This window comes from Nannobrachium achirus (genome assembly GCF_963921795.1).
Source record: "Nannobrachium achirus genome assembly, chromosome: 24".
In the NCBI taxonomy this organism is placed as follows: domain Eukaryota; kingdom Metazoa; phylum Chordata; class Actinopteri; order Myctophiformes; family Myctophidae; genus Nannobrachium; species Nannobrachium achirus.
Window position 1 is genome coordinate 20,462,513 of NC_137831.1, and position 23,725 is coordinate 20,486,237.

Genomic DNA, 23,725 nt, shown 5'->3' on the forward strand with positions numbered 1-23,725 from the left:
GATCATGACAAGTGACAAGCCAGTGGGCCAATTACATGAGTTATATTTCATCGTTGTCGGGTGGAAACCTTGTATGTCCAAAACTGTTTGTTTTATATTTATCATTTTAAAAATGATTTAAACTAGTGAAAACAGCTGATCTACAAGCACACAACGCCTCGCACCGCGAGGCGTTGTGTGCTTGTAGATCTGCTGTTTTCACTACTTTTGTGCGACGGATGAAGCAGGGCTTTGCTTTGCGAAAAAATCTACAAATTTGAAACTTGGAGACCATTTACTTTGATGGCCACCCAGCCCTCAAAATGGAACGAAGGCAGACATTTTATTTTTATTTTTTTCCTAATGGCCGGCCTGGATTGGCCGGGAATGAACCGGCCGTTTGGGAGTTGTCCCGCTTTTCCCAATGGCCAGCACGTCCCTGCCAGAGTCACAGCCGCTCCCCTCCTGCTCTGTGCCTGCCTCGCGAAAAAACCTGAAGGTTTACCACGCAACTTTTAATTTGCAATGATCTACTATATCGTTTGCAAAAGCAAAATATCGTACCGTTTTGGCTTTGTATCGTATCGTTATAAAGTGCGGTAATCGGTATCGAATCGTTTTGCAAATAATTGATTGTAAAGAAACTTGTGCCTTGTATTTAGCGATTCTAAGGGGGAAAATGAAAAAAGAGGGGTCTAGTAATTACCTTTCCATTCCATATAGCTACTCTTGGTCTATCGATACATTTGTGTAATTTCTATGTTCATGTCAAGGTGGGTTTGTCCATACGTGTTGAAATATAATGTCCATGTATTTGCTAGATAATCACAGCGTTTACTTCCATAATAACAGATTTTTTTACACTAAGTGAAAAAGTTTGAGCACCACTGACCCAAGTTTTTAAGAAAACTGTATGGATTTAGAAGAGATTAAATAGAATGGGCCACAGGCCTAAAGGGGTTAAACCATTTAGGCCTAGAATTATTGAATGCTTTAACCAGTGAAAAATAGCAGATATACAAGCTCACAGTGCTGCGCTGCGAGCTTGTAGATCTACTATTTTTGAAAAAGTCATGAAAATGTGTGCAAATCTTTGAATAGACTAGCTGAACAGACTAGCTGAGCTCCGGTTAAGTGAAAAGGACCTTTTCTTTGACGATGGCTGGCCAGATTGCTGACATAGAAACATAGGGTTTTTCAAAAAATCTTAGAAGGATTCAAAAGACACTTATAGAATCGGGTCAAAATTCTAATTTTCACGATTTTTCAAAAATAGCAGATCTACAAGCAGCGCGGCACTCGGTGCCGCGTTGTGAGCTTGTATATCTGCTAATTTTCAATAGTTAAAGCATAAAATAATGATGCACAATAATGTGTACCCGTTCTAAATGGGTAAAATCGATTTTTCGATTTAGTTACTATATCGTTACACCCCTACCAGCTAGTGTATCCCCTCCCTTCTGAGCCACGGAATGCTCGCACTCGGTCAGGGTTACGTAATTGGTAACACCTGTGAAGGAAGCGAGAAGAGACCCAACTTCTCTCCTATCCAAAATGGCTGCTGTGTGCATAATAATAATAGCCAAGGGTCTTCAACAGGGCGTCCGGGACCCCTAGGGGGTCCTCAGAGTTACTACAAGGGGTCCTGCAAATCCTTTCTCCTTTTTATATTAACCACTTGAATCCTATAGCATCCATATCCTGAGAACTTTAGCCAAAAATAGCAGATCTACAAGCTCACAACGCCTCGCGCTGCGCGAGGCGTTGTGAGCTTGTAGATTGGCTACTTTAAGCAAAGACGTTTGGCGTAGAGGGGAATAAGAGCAGACTAAGTACAGAGTGAAATGTCAAGTTAGTTAAGTATTGGTGTTTCAAATGGTTAGATACATATCTGAAAACATGAATCCAAAATACAATGATGATTGTGCTGTCAAACAATGAAACTACAGTATGGAATCTATGAAAAAGTTGTGGGGGTCCCTGCTTCATCTCTTTCTCAACCAAGGGGTCCTTGGCCTGAAAACGTCGAAGACCCCTGGCCTGTAGGGGTTCATGTGGTTAATCGTTGTTACTACATGTTGCCCATGTGGGTGGGTGGGTGCACCACCACGCTGACCTGTTGAGGTGCTCTTGTAACAGGTCTAACCGCTGCTCCACCTCTCCGTAGGTGACGTCAGTGTCACTGTCGTCCTCCCCAGCCGCGGCCTCCGGACACCGGGCCGTGCCCTCCGCAGTCTCCTTTGGTCTCTCACACGGCCACTCCTTAGCATGGAGGTCTGCGCGAGCGCGCGCGCGCACACACACACACACGCACACGCACACGCGCACACGCACACACACACACACACACACACACACACACACACACACACACACACACGTATTATACATTATGTAATGTGCCATTACAGTTGCACAATTCAGAAGAGTTCACAATGTCATACTCCAGCGCTATTATTACACACCAGTGTATTTAACATTATACAAGAGGCGTTCCGACGAAGCAATCTGATTGGCTGAAATAGCCACCTACCCGTGCGAATAAAGAGCATGACCGCACACCGTGCTTCAAACGAGCATTACCGCATACCTAATCAAAATGTAGTCCTTGTTGCTTCTTTTCACCTGAAGTATTTTAAAAAGTATAAATATAAGTATTTTGTTGTTTTATTACTAGAGGTACTTCTGCAGTCTACTGGCATTCAAAGTTTGGCGCTGATCAGTCCAGCTGTTAGAGAGATAAGCTACGCACGCACGCGTGCGACCCTCTCAAAGATGTTTAGCCTTTTGCAGAGCCATGCCGTAAAAGAAAGAGAATCTCCTTTAATACTTTAATGAGGCCACTGGAGAGGTATACTTCCTTCTGAATCACAACGCAACAATCCTAATTGTGATTTAGAATCGGAAGCATTCATCCAACATTTTTTCCCATGTCAATCAATTGTTTATTTCTTGGCTTCCGTGGAGGTGACATTTCCAAAGCGTTGGTTGTCCTGCCACGCTGATTATAGGAATCAATACCATTCGGTGCTGCACTCTGACAGAAATCCAATTACTGTAGCCAGAGCTTAATTAGAGGATATTGCCACCAAAAAAAAAACACTTCTCCTCTCAGGATTATACAGTCCATTATGTGCTGAGGAGTACAGTGTACTGTCACCTCATTGGCATGAGGTGACAGTACATTTCAATCTGAGGATTGATTAACTATTTAAACTTTTTCTGTTGCTTTTGTGTTGCTGCCCACCCATCTAACGCACGCACGCACACACGCACACACACACACACACACACACACACACACACACACACACACACACACACACACACACACACACACACACACACACACACACACACACAGGTTTGAGAACCCCTGGTATAGAGCATTAACAAATTCATCCACCAAGGGCATTGACAACTCATTCTTATGACTTCCTATCTAGCCAAGCATTATAAACTATATATTTTTTAAAGAAATAAAAATAAGCGAATATTCGACTTCGGTGAACAACGCCGAATAGTGACTTTGATATTCGAATATTCAAATATTTGGTGAATGCCCTAACGCACGGTAGACAAAGTGTTCCTCCCCCGAATTTTTTTTCCTGTTATTTGGTCATGGCTGGTGATCACAAGGGGTGACCCCTGGTTGCTGAATCTAATCCTCTTAAGTTTGATTAGCCGGCAGGTTCTAGGTTTCACTATAATGACACATAATCCTTGTTTGAATTTTTGTTAATACTGTAAGTGTGACGTTCCACTGCCGGGGCTTTGGATTTTCCTGAATTAATGTGAGGAGAAAAAACAAAACAAAAAAAAATAATCATGTGGATCTCAGGATCCATATGGGAATGACTTGTCTCCAATGTGGATCTGGGATTTAATTAGTCTGGGATAACTTCACTTTTCGGGGTTGTAACCGGTCTGGAGCGGAAACCACAACACGTCATGTTGTAGTACTCAAAGGACTACAATTTGCCGGAAGGACATACTTTTAGGGCCTACCTAATAAACTCCTTGATGCGGACTAGTTTTGCTTTTGAAAAATTATTTTGGTATATGCATCTTTTAGTCCAACTGTTAGCGACTGGCAAGACCACACTAGGCTACTCGAGCATTTTAATAGGGATTGGGGAAAAAAACGGAGGGAACCAAATCTAAGCGACGCCGCTTCTTCTAGTGGTTTCCGCGCTTTAGGCGGAAACCAAACGGCCTGTTGTGAACGAACACCCCTGGTAGGCGAGGTTAGATTTAATGTGGCCAATATGACGGCAGTAATTTATGATTTATCTATGACATATGACTCCAAATTTGGGCAAGTTAAATATCCGCTGTCTGTCTGTCTGTCTGTCTGTCTGTCTGTCTGTCTGTCTGTCTGTCTGTCTGTCTGTCTGTCTGTCCGTTTGCGAGTGAGTCTGTAATCTGTTTGATTGGTTGAGTGAATACTTTATAGTGTGCAAAGAAAAAGGCACAGGAAAAGTACAGTTTAATACAAGGTCTGCTAAGAGGATTTAGACCACACAAATGTTTCCATTGGGGTCCTTTGTACTCAATTCATTGATTATTTAATGACATAAATTAAGAGCAAACAAATCAGCAAACAGATGGGGTGTTGGAGAGAGTGTGGGGAGGCAGGGGTGTTTCACCAAATTGGGTGCAAGGATTCACTGCGTTATTTTGTGCTTTAACTATTGAAAAATAGCAGATATACAAACTCAAAGCGCGGCACCGATGGTACCACCAATGGATTGTAAAGTTCTATACTTGGGTAATTTGGCAGAATGGAAGGTACATGAAAATGATGGGTATTTGGTGAAAATATTATTGGCAGCGGGGAAAAAAGCAATTACAGCCTCCTACACGGGATCAATGGGTGGAGTTGGTGGAGGAAATATTTGTTATTGAGTTTACACAGGAGGAACAATTTGAGGATAAATGGGTTAAATGGACAACACATTAGGACTCTAACAGAGGCAGTGGGGTTGGGAAAGACACGTGAAACAACGGGAGAGCCTGAGTCGAGTACCACATGAGATCAGAATTTTAAAAGGATTCCTGGCTAATACGACAAATGTGCCTTAATACATAATAATTGTCTTCTATAACTACAATGTAAAATTAAAAACACCTCAATTATTTTATTTCTTCTAGAAATACATCTGAAATATTGATGTGATGCTCATATTAACCATAGGAAGTATTACGTTTTGTTTTATTTGCACATGCATGCCATAAATTCCATAGGGATAGCTCACACATGACATTTATGACATTATCAACTTGCGACAGGCATTTCCCCTATTGAGTGAAAGATTAGCTATTTCTAGAAGAAATAAATATTTAAGGTGTTTTTAATTTTACATTGTAGATATAGAGGACAATTATAATGTATTAAGGCATATTTGTCGTATCAGCCAGGGATCCCTTGTCTATTTTATTGTTTGTATGTTATGTGAAACTTAATCATCATAAATAGCTAAAGAATATGTATAGTAAAGAGTTGGGGGGGGGGGGACTTTTACTTTTTACTGGGGCTCGTTTTGAATTACAGCCACTTGTAAGTGCTCTTTTAGAGCGGTTTTGAAGGAGAGTAGGGTTTTGCACTGCTTTAAGAAAGCTGGTAGGGCGTTCCACATTTTTGTGGCACAGCAGGAGAACGAAATGAGCCAAATCCCATGATTGTCATATCACACCCCAAATTAAAAGTAAACAAACTAAAACACAACAAATGTGCTGGAGAAAATGTGGCCATTACGAACCCAATCATACGCACATATTCTGGGACTGTAAGAAGGTCCGGCCTTTCTGGGATGTCATACACTCGGTTATTTGTGAGGTATTGGGATATGAAATTCCTAATTCGTGCCTAGTATTATACATGGGTCTCTTAGAGGAGTCTGTACAAGCAGGGGACAAAATATCTAATTAAGATTTTATTGATCGCTGCTAAAAAAGCAATTACTAAGAACTGGCTCAAGGACATCACTCCGGACTATAAACAGTGGAGGACAATTATGGACAATATACAGGACATGGAGCAGTTAACATTCAAACTGAAGATAAAAGAAGAACTTTTTAATAAAAGATGGGAAAAATGGTTGATGTATAGATTCGCCAAATTAATTTGGGGGGTCCCCAGATGATTAACTTAATGTGCAACATGTTTTCTCACTCAATAGTAAACAAACCAACATACAGTTTAAGTGTATAGAGGCTATCTGCACATATCTAAAGCGACAATTTAATACCTCTAAAATTAAACATTGGCCAAATTGTCAAATATTAGCGGCAGAAATTGTGAAAATAGCAGATCTACATGCTCACAACGCCTCGCAACGCATTATACAAAATGTAATGCCTAAACTCTTAGTGCTCGTCAGGGTGGTGGTGTGGGGGGGCACCCCAGTTAAAATATGATTATTTTGGGGGTCGCGGCCTGAAAAAGGTTGAGAACCACTGGTTTACAGGAATCTTAGCATTTGTATAGGTGTGAGTTTACAGGGATCTTACCAGCTGTATGGGTGAAGATTTGTTTGAAATCTCAAACTTTGATTTGTTCTGACTGGTTGGCTGCATGTGTTCAGCAGCCAGCGACGCATGTTTTGATGTGTTGGGGTCTAAAAATAGATTCGGTGTAGCGTGTCTCGGAAGGATTAACAAAACAAAAACAATGTTAAAAGATAAAATTGCCTTCGGAGAGAGATGTCGCCTGTCTGTTATCTGAGTCAAAGATAACTCTCCTTTTATAACTAAATACAAGTGGTGGAAAAAGTGCTTATATTTGTTACTTAAAGACCCAGTGAAATGAAAAATATGTTTTTCACACTTTTAGAGCTTATCCGTGGTAATCATATGGGCGACTAGATGCCAAAAAATAGAAAATAAACACCTTTTTTGTATTTTTATATCAAAGGTCCCTAAATAGGCCATTCTTAATTATTTCCTGTGAACAGAAACGTGCTGCGTGATGACATTAGTCTCGCGTGGCCAGACTGTTGCCTCCGCGAATGCTCCCGGCATACAGTCTGGGGCACGGAAAAAGAAACGATGAGTGCGAGATAAAGAGGATGTGACGCAACCGCTCCCTTGGTGCAGTAGCAATAACAAGTCCTACTGGAAGTGTTACGTCTCCTTTCAATATTTTTCGGGGCGTTATTTTGTCTTTCTCTGGTGTTGTTGGTGTTACTTCCATGATGTTTTCAATTGTTTTCTTAAACTATACACGCATAACAAGAATATGCTGCTCAAATGACTCTGTCTGTGCGAGTGTGCTTCTGTTATGTTTCCAGTGGGACTACAGTTCCACCTACTTCCTTGCAGCAGTGGCTACTTCCGATACTCGCCGTTCGGGAGCTGCCGTTCCAGACTCTATATAGTATTCGGAGATTGTGGAATAGTTGTCTGGCTACGCGAGACTATGATGACAGGTCCGCTTGCATATAAATGAACCTTTGATTACATTCACCTGTTTGTTTCCCATTGCTGGCATTCCTCCAAACACAGCTGTTTTTAATTATAGAGCTACTCCGTTTTGAATCTCATTCAAGATGACCTCCAAACAATGTATTACTCATTGTAAAATTAATGAGCACAATAAAATATGTATCTGTAAACATTATACTGTAGGTTAGAATAATAAGCAACTTGGTAACAAATATTCTGTACAAGAGGCAGCCTGGTCGTGTCTCTTTGCCTTGCTACTGAGGGCTACAAACAAAACATTAAATAACTTACCCAAAATAGCAATTTCACTGGGTCTTTAAGTAAAAGTATCAGTACTGCAATGCCGAAATACTCTGTTACACTCTGTGGAAATAGTCGAATAAAGTACAAATACACCAAAATTGTACAACTCACTACCAATGACGATATATGACAGATTGATTTATCTTTTCTTTTCTTTTTACTGAATAGATGCTTGGTCTACCTACGCTTTTTACTTACTATTTAGCTTACTATTTATATGCATTCGATGTATTGATGTTGATGTATTGATGTATTACCTTGCTTGTTGTAAATCGCTCTGGATTAAGAGCGTCTGCTAAATGCCTAAATTGTTAAACGTAAAAAGACCCATATCCAAAGGAAAGGGGGAAAGGGTTGGGGGTGGGGGGGAACATGCAACATTTTGGGTGCGCTTTGTGCACGTCACGTCAGCGTGTGTCATCTACACGCACGATCTACATGTGCATGATATTCCATGACTACTTTTAAAAGGTGAAATAGCTGGTATTTGGGCAGTAGATTGGTTAAATAATTCCGGTAGTAAATGAGTTACGTACAGTACTTAACACTTTTGGTGCCAACCCCCGATTTTCCTGAGTTTGTATATAGCTGTGCCAAGCCCGAGATTCCCGAGTTGTCCGTTTTTTGCTCTCCCTACTCTCCTTACTTCCAACTTCCGGTTTCGGCATAATCGCGATCGCGAAATGCATGTTTGACTCCCAGAACAGCCCATGGCAGCTCCCATGGCAGCCATTTATTTTTACATTTGAAGAAAACACTATAGCCTCTATCTTTTGAATGCCTGAACGGATTTCCAAGCAGATTTTTTTGTTTGAAAGCTGTGAATGGCGTGCATTGTCCGTGCATTATCCATGCATGACCCGTGCACATCGTGCACATTAAAAGGTAAGAATTCTGGCAATTCTGGCAATTTAAGACATTGAAGATTTTAATGCTTGGCACCAAGCAGGTTAAGTAAATGTACTTAGTTACTTTACACCACAGCTAAATACATGAATCAAAGACACAGGGCAGGGACATGCTGGGCCCCTGATTCAGCCCGGGAAAAAGAGTTGGAGAGGCCCTCATTGTGCGCTATAGAGAGAGATCTCTCTCTCTCTATAGCGCTGCTGCTACTCAAAGATTTGCCATTTCAGATCATGACAAGTGACAAGCCAGTGGGCCAATTACATGAGTTATATTTCGTCGTTGTCGGGTGGAAACCTTGTCCAAAACCGTTTGTTTTGTATTCATCATTTTAAAAATGATTTAAACTAGTGAAAACAGACGATCTACAAGCACACAACGCCTCGCACCGAGGCGTTGTGTGCTTGTAGATCTGCTGTTTTCACTACTTTTGTGCGACGGCCTTGTATGATGAAGCAAATTACAAATTTGAAACTTGGAGACACAAGGTTTCTGCCCGACAGTGACGATTTACTTTGTTGGCCGCCCAGCCCCCAAAATGGAACGAAGGACGACATTTTATCTTTATTTTTTTCCTAATAGTCGGCCGGGAATGAACCGGCCATTCGGGAGTTGTCCCGCTTTTCCCAATGACCAGCACGTCCCTGACACAGGGGATCGGGAACACGGAACGCGTGAGCGCCGGACCCTCCCATCTCGTCTCACCTCTCGGCGCTCTGTCTCCACCCTGAGTGTCCTGGGCGCCGCTCAGCCCGAGGCCCGTGGCGTGGTCCTTCACCGCCGGGTAGCCCAGCACGCCTGAACACAGCGGCCGCTGCTCCTCCTCCTCTACCCTCCCTTCATCCTCCTCCTCCTCCTCCTCCTCCTCCTCGTCTCCCTCCTCCCCGCCGTCCTCCGGCGAGACTCGTTCCCTCCGGGCCTTGGACGCGGCGGAGGCCGTCTGGGAGCCGCTGGCGTAGCGCTGGCGCTCCCGCCTGGCGTTGCAGTACGTCGACGGTGTTTCCTTGCTGTGCCCACCTGCAGGGGCGTCACAAAGGGGGGTGGGGGGAGTGGCACTGAGTTACTAGGGCCCAAGTTGGGGGGGGGCCTTAACTATTTTATACTTTAGCTATTGAAAAAATAGCAGATCTATAAGCTCACAGCGAGATCTGCTAATTTTGAAAAGTTGTGAAAATGTGTGCAAATCGTTGAATATATGAATTTTTTAAGCGAACATTTGTAACTCAAATTTTGCTTCTGCGGGGTCCCTGGAACTAAATATTTTGAGATGGGGGTCTGTAGCCAAATACCTATCATTTTGGAGGTCCTTCACATGAAACGGTTTGAGCACCACTGACATGGAAAAACCTTGGAAGAATTTGAAATATTCAAAGACTTTCACACATTTTCAAGTTTTTTTCAAAAATAGCAGATCTACAAGCTTGCAGCCCGGCAATTTGGCTGCGACACACCTGCCCACCTGTGGAGGGGAAACAAACTGGATCAGAGTGTGTGTGTGTGGTGGTGGTGGTGGTGGGGGGGGGGGGGGGGGGGATAATTCCCTTGGGTTAGGAGTGAAGCCTGCAAGGTTGAGCAGTGTCAGGGAAATCAGTTTTAATTGGGGTTAGATGTTAAACTAAACAACGGTCTGGCCTGCTATTAAAATTTGAAATTTGTCTTCTCATACAGCTGGTAATCGATGTCCACCTGTGTGTACACATCTGATTGAATCAAGACTACGTCAATATGCCGTGCACTCGGCTCCCTGGAAGCCTTGCATCATTGATTGGAAGCAGACACATGCAGAACCTGACGGGTTGTGGTAACAGTCTGGAAATAGCCACTGTACTGTGAAAAGGATTGTTAAGCAAGGACTGACTGTCTTCACTGCCGTTAATACTGGGGAAATGGTGATGCTGTATTTGGATGGTCTGTAACCATGGTGACCATTTAGATTTGCCTGAGTCGATGCCAAAGTGGCCAAGTTTGCTGCTGTGCTGAGGCTCTGTCTCCAAGTCCCAGAACTCTGAGCTGTTGGAACTGAAATTACAACTGTTCCCACGGTGCGCTGAAGCTATTGCTCAAAGTGACTCTGTCATTTGTAAAGCTGCCTCACGGTCGGACGGGTGGCAAAGAGGCTGCTAGGCTTCTCTGTAAGTGTAAAGGATTCAAAATCATCACGCATTCGTTTGACCTGTGACCCATGACACCACTGTAGCATTGAACCGTGGCATTGTGTCCTGAATTATTGAACGTTTGGGGACACAATCGGACATTCGTGATCAAGTCCAAAAATGGCTGCATCCCAAAGGCTAGAATAGTGTTCTTTTTTGAATGTCGGCCGTTTAAAGAATTTTCCCAAATGGCCAAATGCTAGAATGCACAAAATCCGTTCCAACAAGACTTCTTGATAGTTATTTATTTTATTAATTATTAATACTGTGTCTCTGTGGCCTAGGGATTCCCATAATGCAATGTGTGCCTACTACATACGTTTAGACATGGCTGTGTGCAGTGAGTTGGTTTATAAAATCAAATGATTATTTAATTAACCACTTTAACCACTTACTGTATACTGTATACTTAGTTGACCAAGGTCTCCCAGGCCCAGAGCTAGATTTTAAAATAGCAAATCCACAAGCTCTGTTTTGCTGTTGCTTTCCTTATCCTGTTCGCTATGGAAAGTGGTCCAGCTGCCAGCATAGAACACGTCAATTACAGATGTGACATGTTGTGAACTTGTAGATCTGCTTATTTTCTGTGAATGTCCGCCTACTATGAGATGCCAAGAATAGGGACATGCTAGGGTTCATGGGGTTAATTAAACAAACTGTAGCTGTTCCATTTTAGCGTTAGGCATCAATGATGTAGAAAGTAGAACCTGCCAGGGAGGTTGTCAGATTGCCAGATAGCATAAAGTGTTGACGTTCTCTTTTCTGCTGGTTTTCTTTTCTTGCAATATCTTTGTAAACTGTCCCAAATGACATGTTCTGTGAAGCTCTCTCAGCTAGCAGCACTTGTTAGAATGCATAATTAGTACTCTTCATTGAGACATTAGAGTTTGAGACACAGCACACATTTCTAGTTTGAATCCAAAGCAAAAGTACTTTGTGGCAAAATGAAAGACTTTCTTATAGACATGTTTTGGGTTTTGTATCGGCTAATGAGGGCTAAATGTGTGAGAATCCTGAGATGTCTCATAACTGGGAGTTTTCTTTATGGGTGATCACCTCAACACGGAGACATGCCGTACGTTCATCTTTTAACTAGACTTGCTCATTATTCAGCATCTGTGAAATACAAAGGATCCCCTCTGTAAAAGCATTATGATTTTGTTAACCAAGGACGTCCTTACAAAATGCTTTATTCAAAGTAACATTTGTTACCACATGAAGGTTTTATCTGATGGTACCATAATATGGTATTTAATATTTCACTGTACACACAACGAAAGGTTCGGTGGTCGGAGACAGTATCCCTTAAGACAGGGGTCTTCAACAGGGGGTCCGCGACCCCTAGGGGGTCCGCGGAGGTACTGCAGTGGGTCCGCGAAATTATTGCTTAAAAAAAAGATTTCAATTTATTTTTCACACATTGATGTTAAAAAATAAATCATAGGGCAATGATCTCTCTTATTTAATGGAGGAACCAGGTGTGGGGTAGCTGCATTTCCTCTGCAGTCATTTGTCCGGCCTTACGGCATAGGACTCTGGGTGTAAATAGTGTAAATAGTATATGTGCTCTTTGTATAATAATTATTTAATACTCTTATGTGTCGTGTTAGTGTCAGGTTTTTTTTTTTTTTTTTTCTGTATGTTTTTGCTTGTTTCGTCTGTATGTAGCATATTATTGTCCTGTATATGTTGTTTTGTATGTCTCTTTAAAAAAATGAAAAACAAAAATAAACATATTGTTTAAAAAAAAAAGAAAAAATCATGATTCTATCCATTTTGAATAGCTTGAATACATGATTACTATGCAATTGACAGATTGTTGATATTATTGACATTGGTTCTCAGTTAATAAGTAGTATGTTTAGAAATGGTAGTGGTACGGCCCACCCTGCTCGCTGTACATGTTTAAAATACAAAATATGTTGTAGCCCCGACCCCCCCACCCTACGAGGTGGTAGGGGGTCCCTGCTCCATCTCCCCATCAGTTTGGGGGTCCCCGGCCTGAAAACGTTGAAGACCCCTGCCTTAAGACGTAGGCTCTATGACCTCTATGTCCTCCCAGTGGGGGCTCCTCACTGGCAGGTGAGCCAGTAGGATACAACAGCAGTGACAACAACAGAAATATATGTGTTGGGAGGAATTCATTATTTGCATAAAGACAAAATTGGGGAGAATAAGAGGTAAAAAGCAAAAACATTTTACCCTTTCACATATTTTCTCAAAATGGCTCAAACAGCCTATCTGCAAGCTCACCACAACTCACGTCACAAACCGCCGACTTGAAAACAGGTACAGGGTACAATTTTGCGCCCAAATGTGACTTTTATACAAAAGCTGGAGAACGGAGTCCACTGCACCACCGAGAGCGGTCTTTGCTCCAGTGAGTAGCGAAAGTGTTATTAACTCATCCAGTGCCTTTCGCGTGATGTCACGCAATAAGTACTAGAGTACGTATAGTGCCGAATGCGCGATGTCGCGCGAAAAGTAATATATTACTGTAACGGCGAGTAAAAATACCTAGTACAATGGCCGACGCTCCGGAGACGAAATCCGCGCTGATTTGTCATCATCACGGCTCCACGAGCACACAATAGTCATCCCATAACATTGAGGTGGACGGCCGATCTCATCTTTAATGTCCATTATCTCAAAACAACACTTTAGAAGCGAAGATGGAGGCAGATGCTCGCTTATAAAACACATGTATAAACGCTCCTATGCAATCCAGCATGGCACCACGTAAACAATGATCGCTTCCGTCGCAGGATCCGATGACGTCAGACCGGAAGTACTTCCGGTCTAGACTTCTGGCCTTCAAAATAAGACAATGGCCGTTAATGGGGCCGGGAGGGGGCACTCTGGACCCCCTAATCCGTTAATGTCCTGGGCTCTGGATGAGTTAAGATGTGGTCACTAAAGTACAGACAGCGAGAAATTATCTGCAGGCTGTAAACATTGTCTTTTGACAGGGCGTTAGTGAGGCACAGCCATAACGTACTGTACCAGAGCTAGAAGGTTTTGTAACATTGTTAAGTCTAGTAAGACACTTGTCCCACCCTGACCTGTGGAGAGTCTCCCGTTGTAGGACACGTGTCTTCTACACCTGCTGTCCTCCATGTCAGAATCACTGGCTAGTGGTTGGGTTGTCTGTGAACAGTAACAAAAAACACAAAAGTGTATACAGATTGAGGCACACACACACAAACACACAATTGCGTACATGCTCCAACACAGACCCACATCAATAGAGATGCAGGTACACATATCGTTGATGTTGGTCACGTCTTAAAAAAAAAAAAGAACCAAGGTCCTTTTATTGATTGATTGATTGATTGATTGATTGATTGATTGATTGATTGAAGACTTTATTAGAAGTTTGCATAGGAAAAGGTACAGTTTCATGACGGTACAGTTCACTGGTACAAGGTCTACTAAAAGGAGATCCATGAAAAGACTAAGCTTATTTCCACAGGAAACCATTAAAGTATCTCATATAACATTGAATGACAGACAAATAGAACACAGTACTATGCAGTAGATATGTAAAGAAAAAACAAAAAAGAAAACAGTAAGTCTAAACAAACAGTAAGTATATACAAAGAAGGGGCAGGGTAGGGTTGGGCTATATACCTTGTTGTATGCCAGTGTCACACAAAAGTGGTTAAAATAGCAGATCTACAAGCCATTTTTGTAACATTTTGACAAGAGCGTGCGAGTGTGCACAAACACGCATGCATTGACAATACCGCCTACACACATACACACAACCTTGTTAGAATAGAAGATTTAAACTGACAGCCCTGCATATTCACTTTCTGTATGAATGTGAGCCAATTAATGCCTTGTGAAGATTGCCTCTCTTGTCTAAGGTGTGTTCACAATCTTAAAGAGGTGGTGCCATAGTTTTGTACTTTTTCTGGTTTTCATGTGTCTAGGAGGTTGACAGTACTTCATTAGACCCCCTGGTGTGGTTGTTATGAGAAATTATGCATTCTCTTTTTATTTGGGTTTTTAGCAGGAGGATGCCACCTGCTGGGTCAGACGTGCCGTTCCAAAAACACCCATACTTATTACATCATAGAATCAAACACTCCCCTAATTACCATTCACCCAACACACGTGGGTGTAGCTAACTTCAGCTGGGTCACCACCCACCATGACAACCACGCATACCAATGAACTGGTGGGTGTGGCCACATAAAAACATAATTTTAACTCTTTCTGTACACTTTTTTGGAAAAATTCTTCCTCCTAGTATAATCATAATAGTAGATAATCATGTTTTATAGAGGGGAAAATCATGGCACCTGCACTTTAAGTGAGAGGCAGTCATTGCCCAGGTCTCTCTTGTAAAAGAGAAGTTTGATCTTGATGGGGGTAAAGTAAAGGTGAAATAAATTAATAAATTCAACAGTGGTGGAAAAGGTACTCACATTTTTTACTTAAGTAAAACTATCAATACAGCAATATAGAGATACTATAATTACAAGTAAAAGTCTGGAATTCAAAATGTATTCGAGTGACAAGTACAGAAGTATCGGTATCAAAATCTACTTAAAGTACCAAAAGTAAAAGTACTCATTATGCGAATGTCCCATTTCAAGTTTTCAAGTGTCTAAAAATCTTTTGAAAATAGCAGAAAGTAAATACCGATGCAATGCAACACATTGTGAGCTTGTAGATCGTCTATTTTCAAATGGCAAAAATGTATAGTTGAAGTGGTTACTGTATATTTTGTTAGGGCTGAGGGAGCTTGAGCATGACCCCTTTTGGGGTAATAATCAAAATCTAGAAAGTAACTAGTAACTAAAGTTTTCAAATGAAAGTTGTGGAGTGAAAGTACATTTTTTAGATCTGAGATGTAGTGGAGTAGAAGTAGTACTGGAAATTGGAAACACTGAAGTAAAATACAAATACCTCAAAATTAGTAGAGTAGAGTACTTGAGTAAATGTACTTAGTTACTTTACACCACCAAAATTCAAGTGCAGTTGCTGATGTTAACCCCCAACCCTCAGGAAATGGCTACCTTGGTATTGTAATCGCGGAGGTCGAAGGTCAGCTCCAGGTTATTGAAGAAGTGGTCGGCGAACTCGGGGTACATGTCCAGCACTTCTAAGACCTCCTCCCTCTGGATGGTGTGCAGGTCGCAGTAGCTCAGGGCGCGCACGTCCGAGTTTGACTTCCCCGGCCTGCTGTACATGTGGATCATCTCACCGAAGATGTCGTTCTTGCCTGAGGGATATCGGAGGAAGGAATCGTGTGGTTACAAGACTGGGACGTGCAGAAAATGTTAGAGAGGCAGGGGCTGAAATCGTCTAAAAGGCCCTTTTGGTGAAAATATTGAAAACAGCAGACCTCCACGCTCACAGCGTGTCACGCTGCTACGCGTTGTGAGCTTGGAGGTCGGCTATTTTCAGTACTTGATACCACACAAAGGTAAGCATAAAAAAGAGTTCTACACAGAGAGGGCAATTCTTTCAACATAAGATGATGCATTCAAGTTCAGGAGAGCAATTCTCTTGAATGCTGCATTCATGTATGGCATGAAAAGAGGGCATTTGCAATTCTTTTCAACATAGTGAAAACTGCATTCATGGTCTGGAGAGGATAAAAGGGCAGGAGCTCAAGCCCCCTTTCATGTCTATGTGTGCACGTGCCTGTTACAAGATATGTTTACAGGAGTATTTCACTGGCTACTGGCTACCTGAGCACTGAGCAAAAGTCTGCTGGGTGAAGCAGTGAAAGCAATTGCCCTCCCCTGAGCCCATATCAAGAGTTCAAAACTTTTAAACCCTGTTCGAGTGGATCAGATTTGGATTTTACATACACTACTTCAAACCTGTGATCATAGAATTATCCCAGCAAACATTTTTCTTGTCAATAAGAAGTTTGAGCAATATCTATATAAATGTGATCCAAGCCTCAAGTGGCGTTTCCATAAAGCCTCTTAATGCGCATTAAGGCTTATTCGCTTAAATCTTTTTATGGAAACACTTCAAAATTAGAATAAACTTTTGTTATCCGCAAAAACTTTTATCCGCTTGGAGGAGGTGGATTTTGAGGCTTTATCGAATAAACTAAATGTGCATTTGTGAATGGAAACGGTCTGACAATAAATGCGAATAAATTATGACGTTCTGGGTCCATATCGTCGTCCATCTTAACACTTTACCCTGCCGCTTAACGTCCATTGTATAGCGTTAGCCCACAAAACAAACCGGTTGTTTGTTACACACGGAGTGACACGGACCATGTGTAAATTCCTCCCGTTTTCACCTCCCGGAGTCAAGCCATCCGTGGCTAACCCTTCCTCATCACACTGTGTTGCGTGCCAAAATGTCCGAGCAGCTCGTATCCGCGTCTCCGCGCCGCGTTGTGAGCTTGAAGATCGGCCACCTTCCAGAGGACGCTGAAACTTGCAGGACGAGCGGGCCTCCTGATAGTTTACAAATAACTTATAGTAGCGCTCTGGGGTGGGGATTGGCTGAGGGGTGTGGGGAGGGTTTCTTGGGGGTTATTCTGAGTGCATTGTTGTTGTGTTTTTTCTTTTTTGTCTTTATTCTCTTAAAATGTTATCATTGTCCTGACACTATGCTTTATATTTAATGTAAAATTAATAAAAAAAATATTTGAAACAGATATGGATTGGATAGGGATTCAATGTTTTTGAACTCTAGTGTCCCGGGTGGGCACTAGAAACATACTCCCTTTCCTATATTGTTTGCATCGTTATGGGGCTGGAGCTTAATGCAATATTTATGAGCTAAGATGCGAGGAGTATTCCATAGTGTCACTTGTGTAAGTGGTTCCGGCAAAGTGGCTCAGCTAGATGTCTGATAAAGTACTACATAGATCTACATTTAAACGGGAAACAACCCAATTCAATATTATCTTATTCAATAGCTGCGAGAGTGCACATACTGTAATTCCCTGGTCCTCAACGTGGGTTCCGGGGACCCCCAAGGGTTCTTGAAGGAGTTCCAGTGGGACCCCAGCTAAAGGATTGATAGTTAGGAACTAAATACACCGAGGATTTTACAGTGTGGAATTGGGCTCCAGAAACACAAATCGAATCAAATGAGGATCTGTGGCCTAATGCGGGTCCTTCAAATGGATAAGTTTGATAATTACTGTTCTAGAAAGTCACTTTTGTGCAGTAAGTGGTTCCTGCAAATTGCCTCAGCTAGACGTCTAAAATGCAACATAAATCTACAGTTGAGGGAAAACAACCCAATTAAATCGTATTTTATTCAATTGCTGCCGGAGTGCACCCAGTAATTAGATAGCAAAGTAAGCTATGACCTATTAAGTGATTCAGCCCTTGGCATACAGTGCCAAAAAAAACCACTAAAGGGGCATCACTGTTCTCTAAAAGGGGGAGTTCTGCATTCCAGTGCACAGCAAAAAGAAATAGTTTCAGGCAGTTAATTCAACACTCCAGATTTTGCTGTGTACAGTAGGTCTATTTATCTAGCCATGTCAGGCAATATTTGCTGAGTCGCTATGTAAGCTACTATTTCCAACAGCGATGCGATGCTTTACTCATTGTGACCCTATTGTGTCAACAGGTTTCCCTGAACTTCATCAACCGTGTGAAAAATGAAAGTCTCATTAAATGAGGTTTAGCCAGGCGCACGTGCCCTGGTGCTGGGATGAGGGAGGCCATTGGGGAGGTTGATGGGGTGATGGGGGGAGAGATCGAGAGTGGAAGAATGGATGCAGAGGGGGACTCCCTTGGAATTCAGTCTACGATGTTACAGGATATTTTCAGTACGGCAAGGACACAAAGGATGCAAGTGCTAGAGGGAAATATGAACACAGCTAGAGATACAAACAACATTGGATGACGACAAGACAAAGAGAAGAAGAAGGGGGCTGCCATCTTCTCGAGTGGAAAGCAGGACATTGATGAACGCTGCTGAGATTCTCCCAGAGCTGAGAGAATGAAGGACAGAAAAATCACGAGTTGTTCACCATCACTAAGGCCTTGTTTTCTAGACTAGAAGCATCGATAACGGATCTGAAACAACAAATGGGGTAACTGGAGCAAAGAACTGGAGGAGCAGAGTCAGTCAATATTTGTCTCTTTTTGATTACAAGAACCAATAGAACCGTTCTGGATTCGTTTCCATTCGCTACGGCTTGGTTAAGCTTCTGGTCATAATGGACACATAAAGCAAAAATCAAACCAAGTGAGCGGTGTGTGCGTGTGTGTGTGTGTGTGTGTGTGTGTGTGTGTGTGTGTGTGTGTGTGTGTGTGTGTGTGTGTGTGTGTGTGACGCAACAGTGCCACTTGGTCACCAGCCGTATTGCAGCTCAGTATGCGTGTGTGACACAACAGCGCCAACTTGGTCACCAGCGGTATTGTAGCTCATGCTCCCCTAAGCCCCCTCTCTCCACAAACCCAATTGTGATGACAAATATTTATAGAATATATGAAATATATATGAATATGTGAAAGACAACTGACTGACTACTATGTAAACCATACTATATGGACAGTTTGTTCTGCATGTCACTATGCTGGAAAGTGTCTTCAGCCTCACAAAAACCCTATCCGATTACCTACAGTCCATAGTTTTGGAGCTGGCATCTGCCAATGATCTTGTCTGTTCAGTTATCAATACCCTAAGCGAGAGAATCGTGTTTGTCATATTAGTATTATATTCATTATTGTTTGTTGCCCAAAAATTCATTAGCCCCCGCTCTAAAAAAAAAGCCAGCCCCCCCATAGCCCCCCCAGTCACAATACTCTGGAGCCGTCGCTGCTCATGCTACGGAGGGACAGGGGACATAGATAGGAACGGACAAAATCACTCTGAGGAACGGTTGACCACCGCTCAAAAAACGTCACAGAACATCATGGGTTCTGGAAAGGTGCTGTGGTACCTAGTGAGCCAGCAACCTGTGGTGTGATGACCTATGGAACCGTATGCATCGCCACAACCTGAAAAATTTCCTGAAGAAACCTGATTAGAGACACCTTATTATTCAACAACACTAACATAATTGAGAGGGTGTATGGATCCTTGGGGCCAGCCAACTCTAGTCTGCATAGCTGCGATCAATCATTGTACAGTTTCTAGTCTATAAGGTGAAGGTAGGACTGACAGGATGCTTAATGTGCCTGACACAGGCTGACAGGTAACCACATAATAGAATTATCCTACACACTTTGTGGCAAAGGCAAAACACACAGCATATGCCTCAGGTGGCAAAAAAAGGGGAGTCTTACTGTCTGAGCAGTTTAAGAAAGTGAAATGGGAGAAATATTTGCAGTGCTGAAAAGTTGTGAACTCTGTTAACAAGGTTAGAGAAAATTATTTGAAGCTGCCATCTTCTCGAGTGGAAGCATCGAGTGAAATGGGAGAAATATTTGCAGTGCTGAAAAGTTGTGGACTCTGTTAACAAGGTTAGAGAAAATTATTTGAACATCATACATCACTGTCAAGTCCTTTCTGTCCTTTCAGGGCGGAACAAAAATAAAATAAAAAATCGAACCTCTGTTCGAAGTGGAGCTGTGTGTGTGTGTGTGTGTGTGTGTGTGTGTGTGTGTGTGTGTGTGTGTGTGTGTGTGTGTGTGTGTGTGTGTGGGGGTGTCTGGCCTGGCCTGAACAACAGCGCCCTCGTGTGGTCACAAAAGGTCCTGTAGGCTACAGACAGACAGACAGACAGACAGACACACAGACACGGCCACACACACGGCCACGTATAGGGAGCTTGTGTTCCACACAGCTCCAAAAACACTTTAAACTAGTGTAGCCGACCTCCAAGCTCGCAACAAGTTGTGAGCTTGGAGGTCGGCTATTTTCGGTGTGTGATACCACACTGAACAAAGCATAATCACGTCATTTATGTGACATGTGCGTGCAGCTGCGGCATGAATTTCCACACAGAGAGGGCAATCATTTCAACATAAGATGCATTAAAGTTCAGGAGAGTTTAAAAAACGAAATTCTCTGCCTTCAGGTATGGCATGGAAAGGGGGGCATTTAGCATTTATTTCACCACAGTAAAAACTGCATTCATGGTCTAGAGAGGGCACTTTTTACAGGCGGGTAAAAGGGCAGGGGTTCAAGCTCCCTTTGATGTCTATGATTGTGTGCAAGTGCTTGCGATACTGCGCGCATTATATATACTGTATGGCGTGTTGTTTGTAAGACATAGGCTCTACTGGCAAACTGTACGAAGTATCAAAACCCTGTTTTTTTAACATGACACACAAGAAGACAATTGAGCTGGTGCCCTCTGTGGGTGGAAATCTCTTGATTCAAGTTTGGGCCAGAATCTACGCTGTCACTGGTGGACAATGTACTCGTTTTTTTTACTTAGGTAAAAGTATCAATACTGCAATGTAGAAAAAGGATAAAAAATAGAAAATCTGAAATACACATTTAGTGCCCCTGCAGAGCCAAGCCGTAAAAAAAAAGAACATTCACGCTTGTAAAACCGCTTGCTGTTATCGTTTGTGGCAGCAGTGTGATTAATGGACCATTTTTACAGACGTGTCATAGCAGCATAAACATACAGCTGCAGCCTGAAACAATTAATGATGAGACCGTTTGATGTACAGTGTGTGTGTGCCAAGGAGTGATCAATACACTACAGTATATAATGGTATTTTCAGTGCTTTGTTAACTGGTACAGTACACCCACATCAAATATACCAACCCCATATACATTAAAGGACAACTTTGTTTTTTTTACAACAAGGGTTCATATCTTAGATTGTAATTAAAGAAAAGAAAAGATGAGTGTTAAAATGTTTTAATTTCTACTTCTTGCCCCCAAACCACTGAAATCAAAGTCATTAAAATCGCTAAAACGATAGAAAGCAGTAAATGAAAACATTTTAACACTCATATTTTCTTCTATATAATTACAATCTAAAATATGAACCCTTGTTGTAAAAAAAAAACAAAGCAGTGCCATAGTTTTGTACTTTTTCTGGTTTTCATGTGTCTAGGAGGTTGACATTACGCCATTAACCCCCTTTGTATTTGGAGTTTCTTCCTGGATGCTGACACCTTGTGGGTCAAAAGTGCCAATCCAAAAACACAGATAAATCATATAATCATTCCCTCCCCTTTTACCATTCACCCAACACTGTGGGTGTGGCTAACTTCAGCTGGGTCACCACCCACCTGACAACCAGGCATACATATAATGAACTGGTGGGTGTGGCGGCATAAAAACTCTTTCTATACACTCTTTTGGAAAAAAAATCTTCCTTCTAGTATAATCATAATACCTGATAATCATGTTTATGGGGAGGGGGGGGGGGGGTCATGGCACTTCATCTTTAACCCATTCGGAACGGGTACACAGTATTGTGTATTATTATTTTATGCTTTAACTATTGAAAAATAGCAGATCTACAAGCTCACAGCGAGCTTGTAGATCTGCTATTTTTGAAAAATCGTGAAAATTTGAATTTTGACCCGATTCTATAAGTGTCTTTTGAATCCTTCTAAGGTTTTTTGGAAAAACCTATGTTTCGATGTCAGCAATCTGGCTAGCCATCGTCAAAGAAAAGGTCCTTTTCACTTAAATGGAGCTCACAGCTAGAGATAGTTCTTGAGAGACTACTATGTCAGTGGTTCTCAAACCTTTTCATGTGAAGGACCCCCAAAATGATATTTATTTGGCCACGGACCCGCATCTCAAAATATTTAGTTCCAGGGACCCCCCAGAAGCAAAATTTGAGTTAGAAACGTTCGCTTTGAAAATACATATACAGTATTTTCTGGACTATAAGGCGCACCTGACTATAAGGCGCACTGTCAATGAATGGTCTATTTTCAAACTGTTTTCATATATAAGGCGCACCTGACTATAAGGCGCACATAATAGACGCTATCATTGCGTTATGCATCCAACACATGGAGCTGTGCTAAAGGGAATGTCAATGTCAATGAATGATCCATATATAAGGCGCACTGGACTATAAGGCGCACTGTAGTTTTTGGAGAAAATTAAAGGCTTTTAAGTGCGCCTTATAGTCCGGAAAATACGGTATTCAAAGATTTGCACACATTTTCACGACTTTTTCAAAAATAGCAGATCTACAGCTGTATATCTGCTGTTTTTCACTGGTTAAAGCATTCAATAATTCTAGATGGGTTAAAAGAGGGATGTTCAACCCATGGCAGCATTATAAGCACATCAGGCAAATGCGATTAACGTCCTGGTACAGTAGGACAAACAACCAGCAGTACCAGGGGTCCAGAGGATTAGGAACCGCTGGCTACCCTAGAGCTTCTCAAACAAAGTCACGTCAAGGACCGCCCGTTTGGTGTGCATTATTCCACGGTTCCACGGAGCCCCGTAGGTCTGAGAGTGTATAAATGTAACCAAATAGAACCGCAAGGGTCTATTTTGTTCCATACTGAGGTACAGACCTGTAAGGGTCCATTTGTTTCCTAACTATCAGTAATTTAAGTACCCCCTGGAAAACCCCTGAAGGACAACTGGGGGTCCCCTGATGCGAATATGGCATCTCCTACGGAAACAACTGAAATAGCTCCCCTGACCTCACTCTGAGAACCACTGCCCTCGATGTCATTCTTTACAGTGGTCTATGGCAGTGGTCCTCAACCTTTTCAGGCCGCGATCCCCAAAATATGATCATATTTTAACTGGGGACCCCCCCCCCCCCCCCACACACACACACACACACACACACACCCACCCTGACGAGCACTAAGAGTTGAGGCATTACATTTTGTATAACACGGTTCTATTGTGAAAATAGCAGATCTACATGCTCACAACGCCTCGCAACGTTGTGAGCTATTTTCACAATTTCTACCTCTAATATCTGACAATTTGGCCAATGTTTAATTTTTGCACATTAAGTTATGAAACGCTTGAAACGCTGAGGAAGGCCAGTAGGCCGAAACGCGTCTGTTTCTCTAAATAGACTGCTGCTGCTGTG

General features: G+C 42.2%; 1 protein-coding gene across 1 annotated transcript in view; it reads right to left on the reverse strand.

Annotated features, from left to right (window-relative positions):
- LOC308280136 (voltage-gated inwardly rectifying potassium channel KCNH7-like) overlaps positions 1–23,725 on the reverse strand; it is a gene marked incomplete at both ends in the record, with an annotated part of 206,348 nt that overhangs the window by 6,381 nt on the left and 176,242 nt on the right. Inside the window, 4 exons of the mRNA XM_080720398.1 lie at positions 2,096–2,255; positions 9,340–9,651; positions 13,850–13,934; positions 15,815–16,020. Coding sequence (XP_080576524.1) covers positions 2,096–2,255; positions 9,340–9,651; positions 13,850–13,934; positions 15,815–16,020 — 763 coding nt within the window. The remainder of the gene's footprint in view (positions 1–2,095; positions 2,256–9,339; positions 9,652–13,849; positions 13,935–15,814; positions 16,021–23,725) is intronic.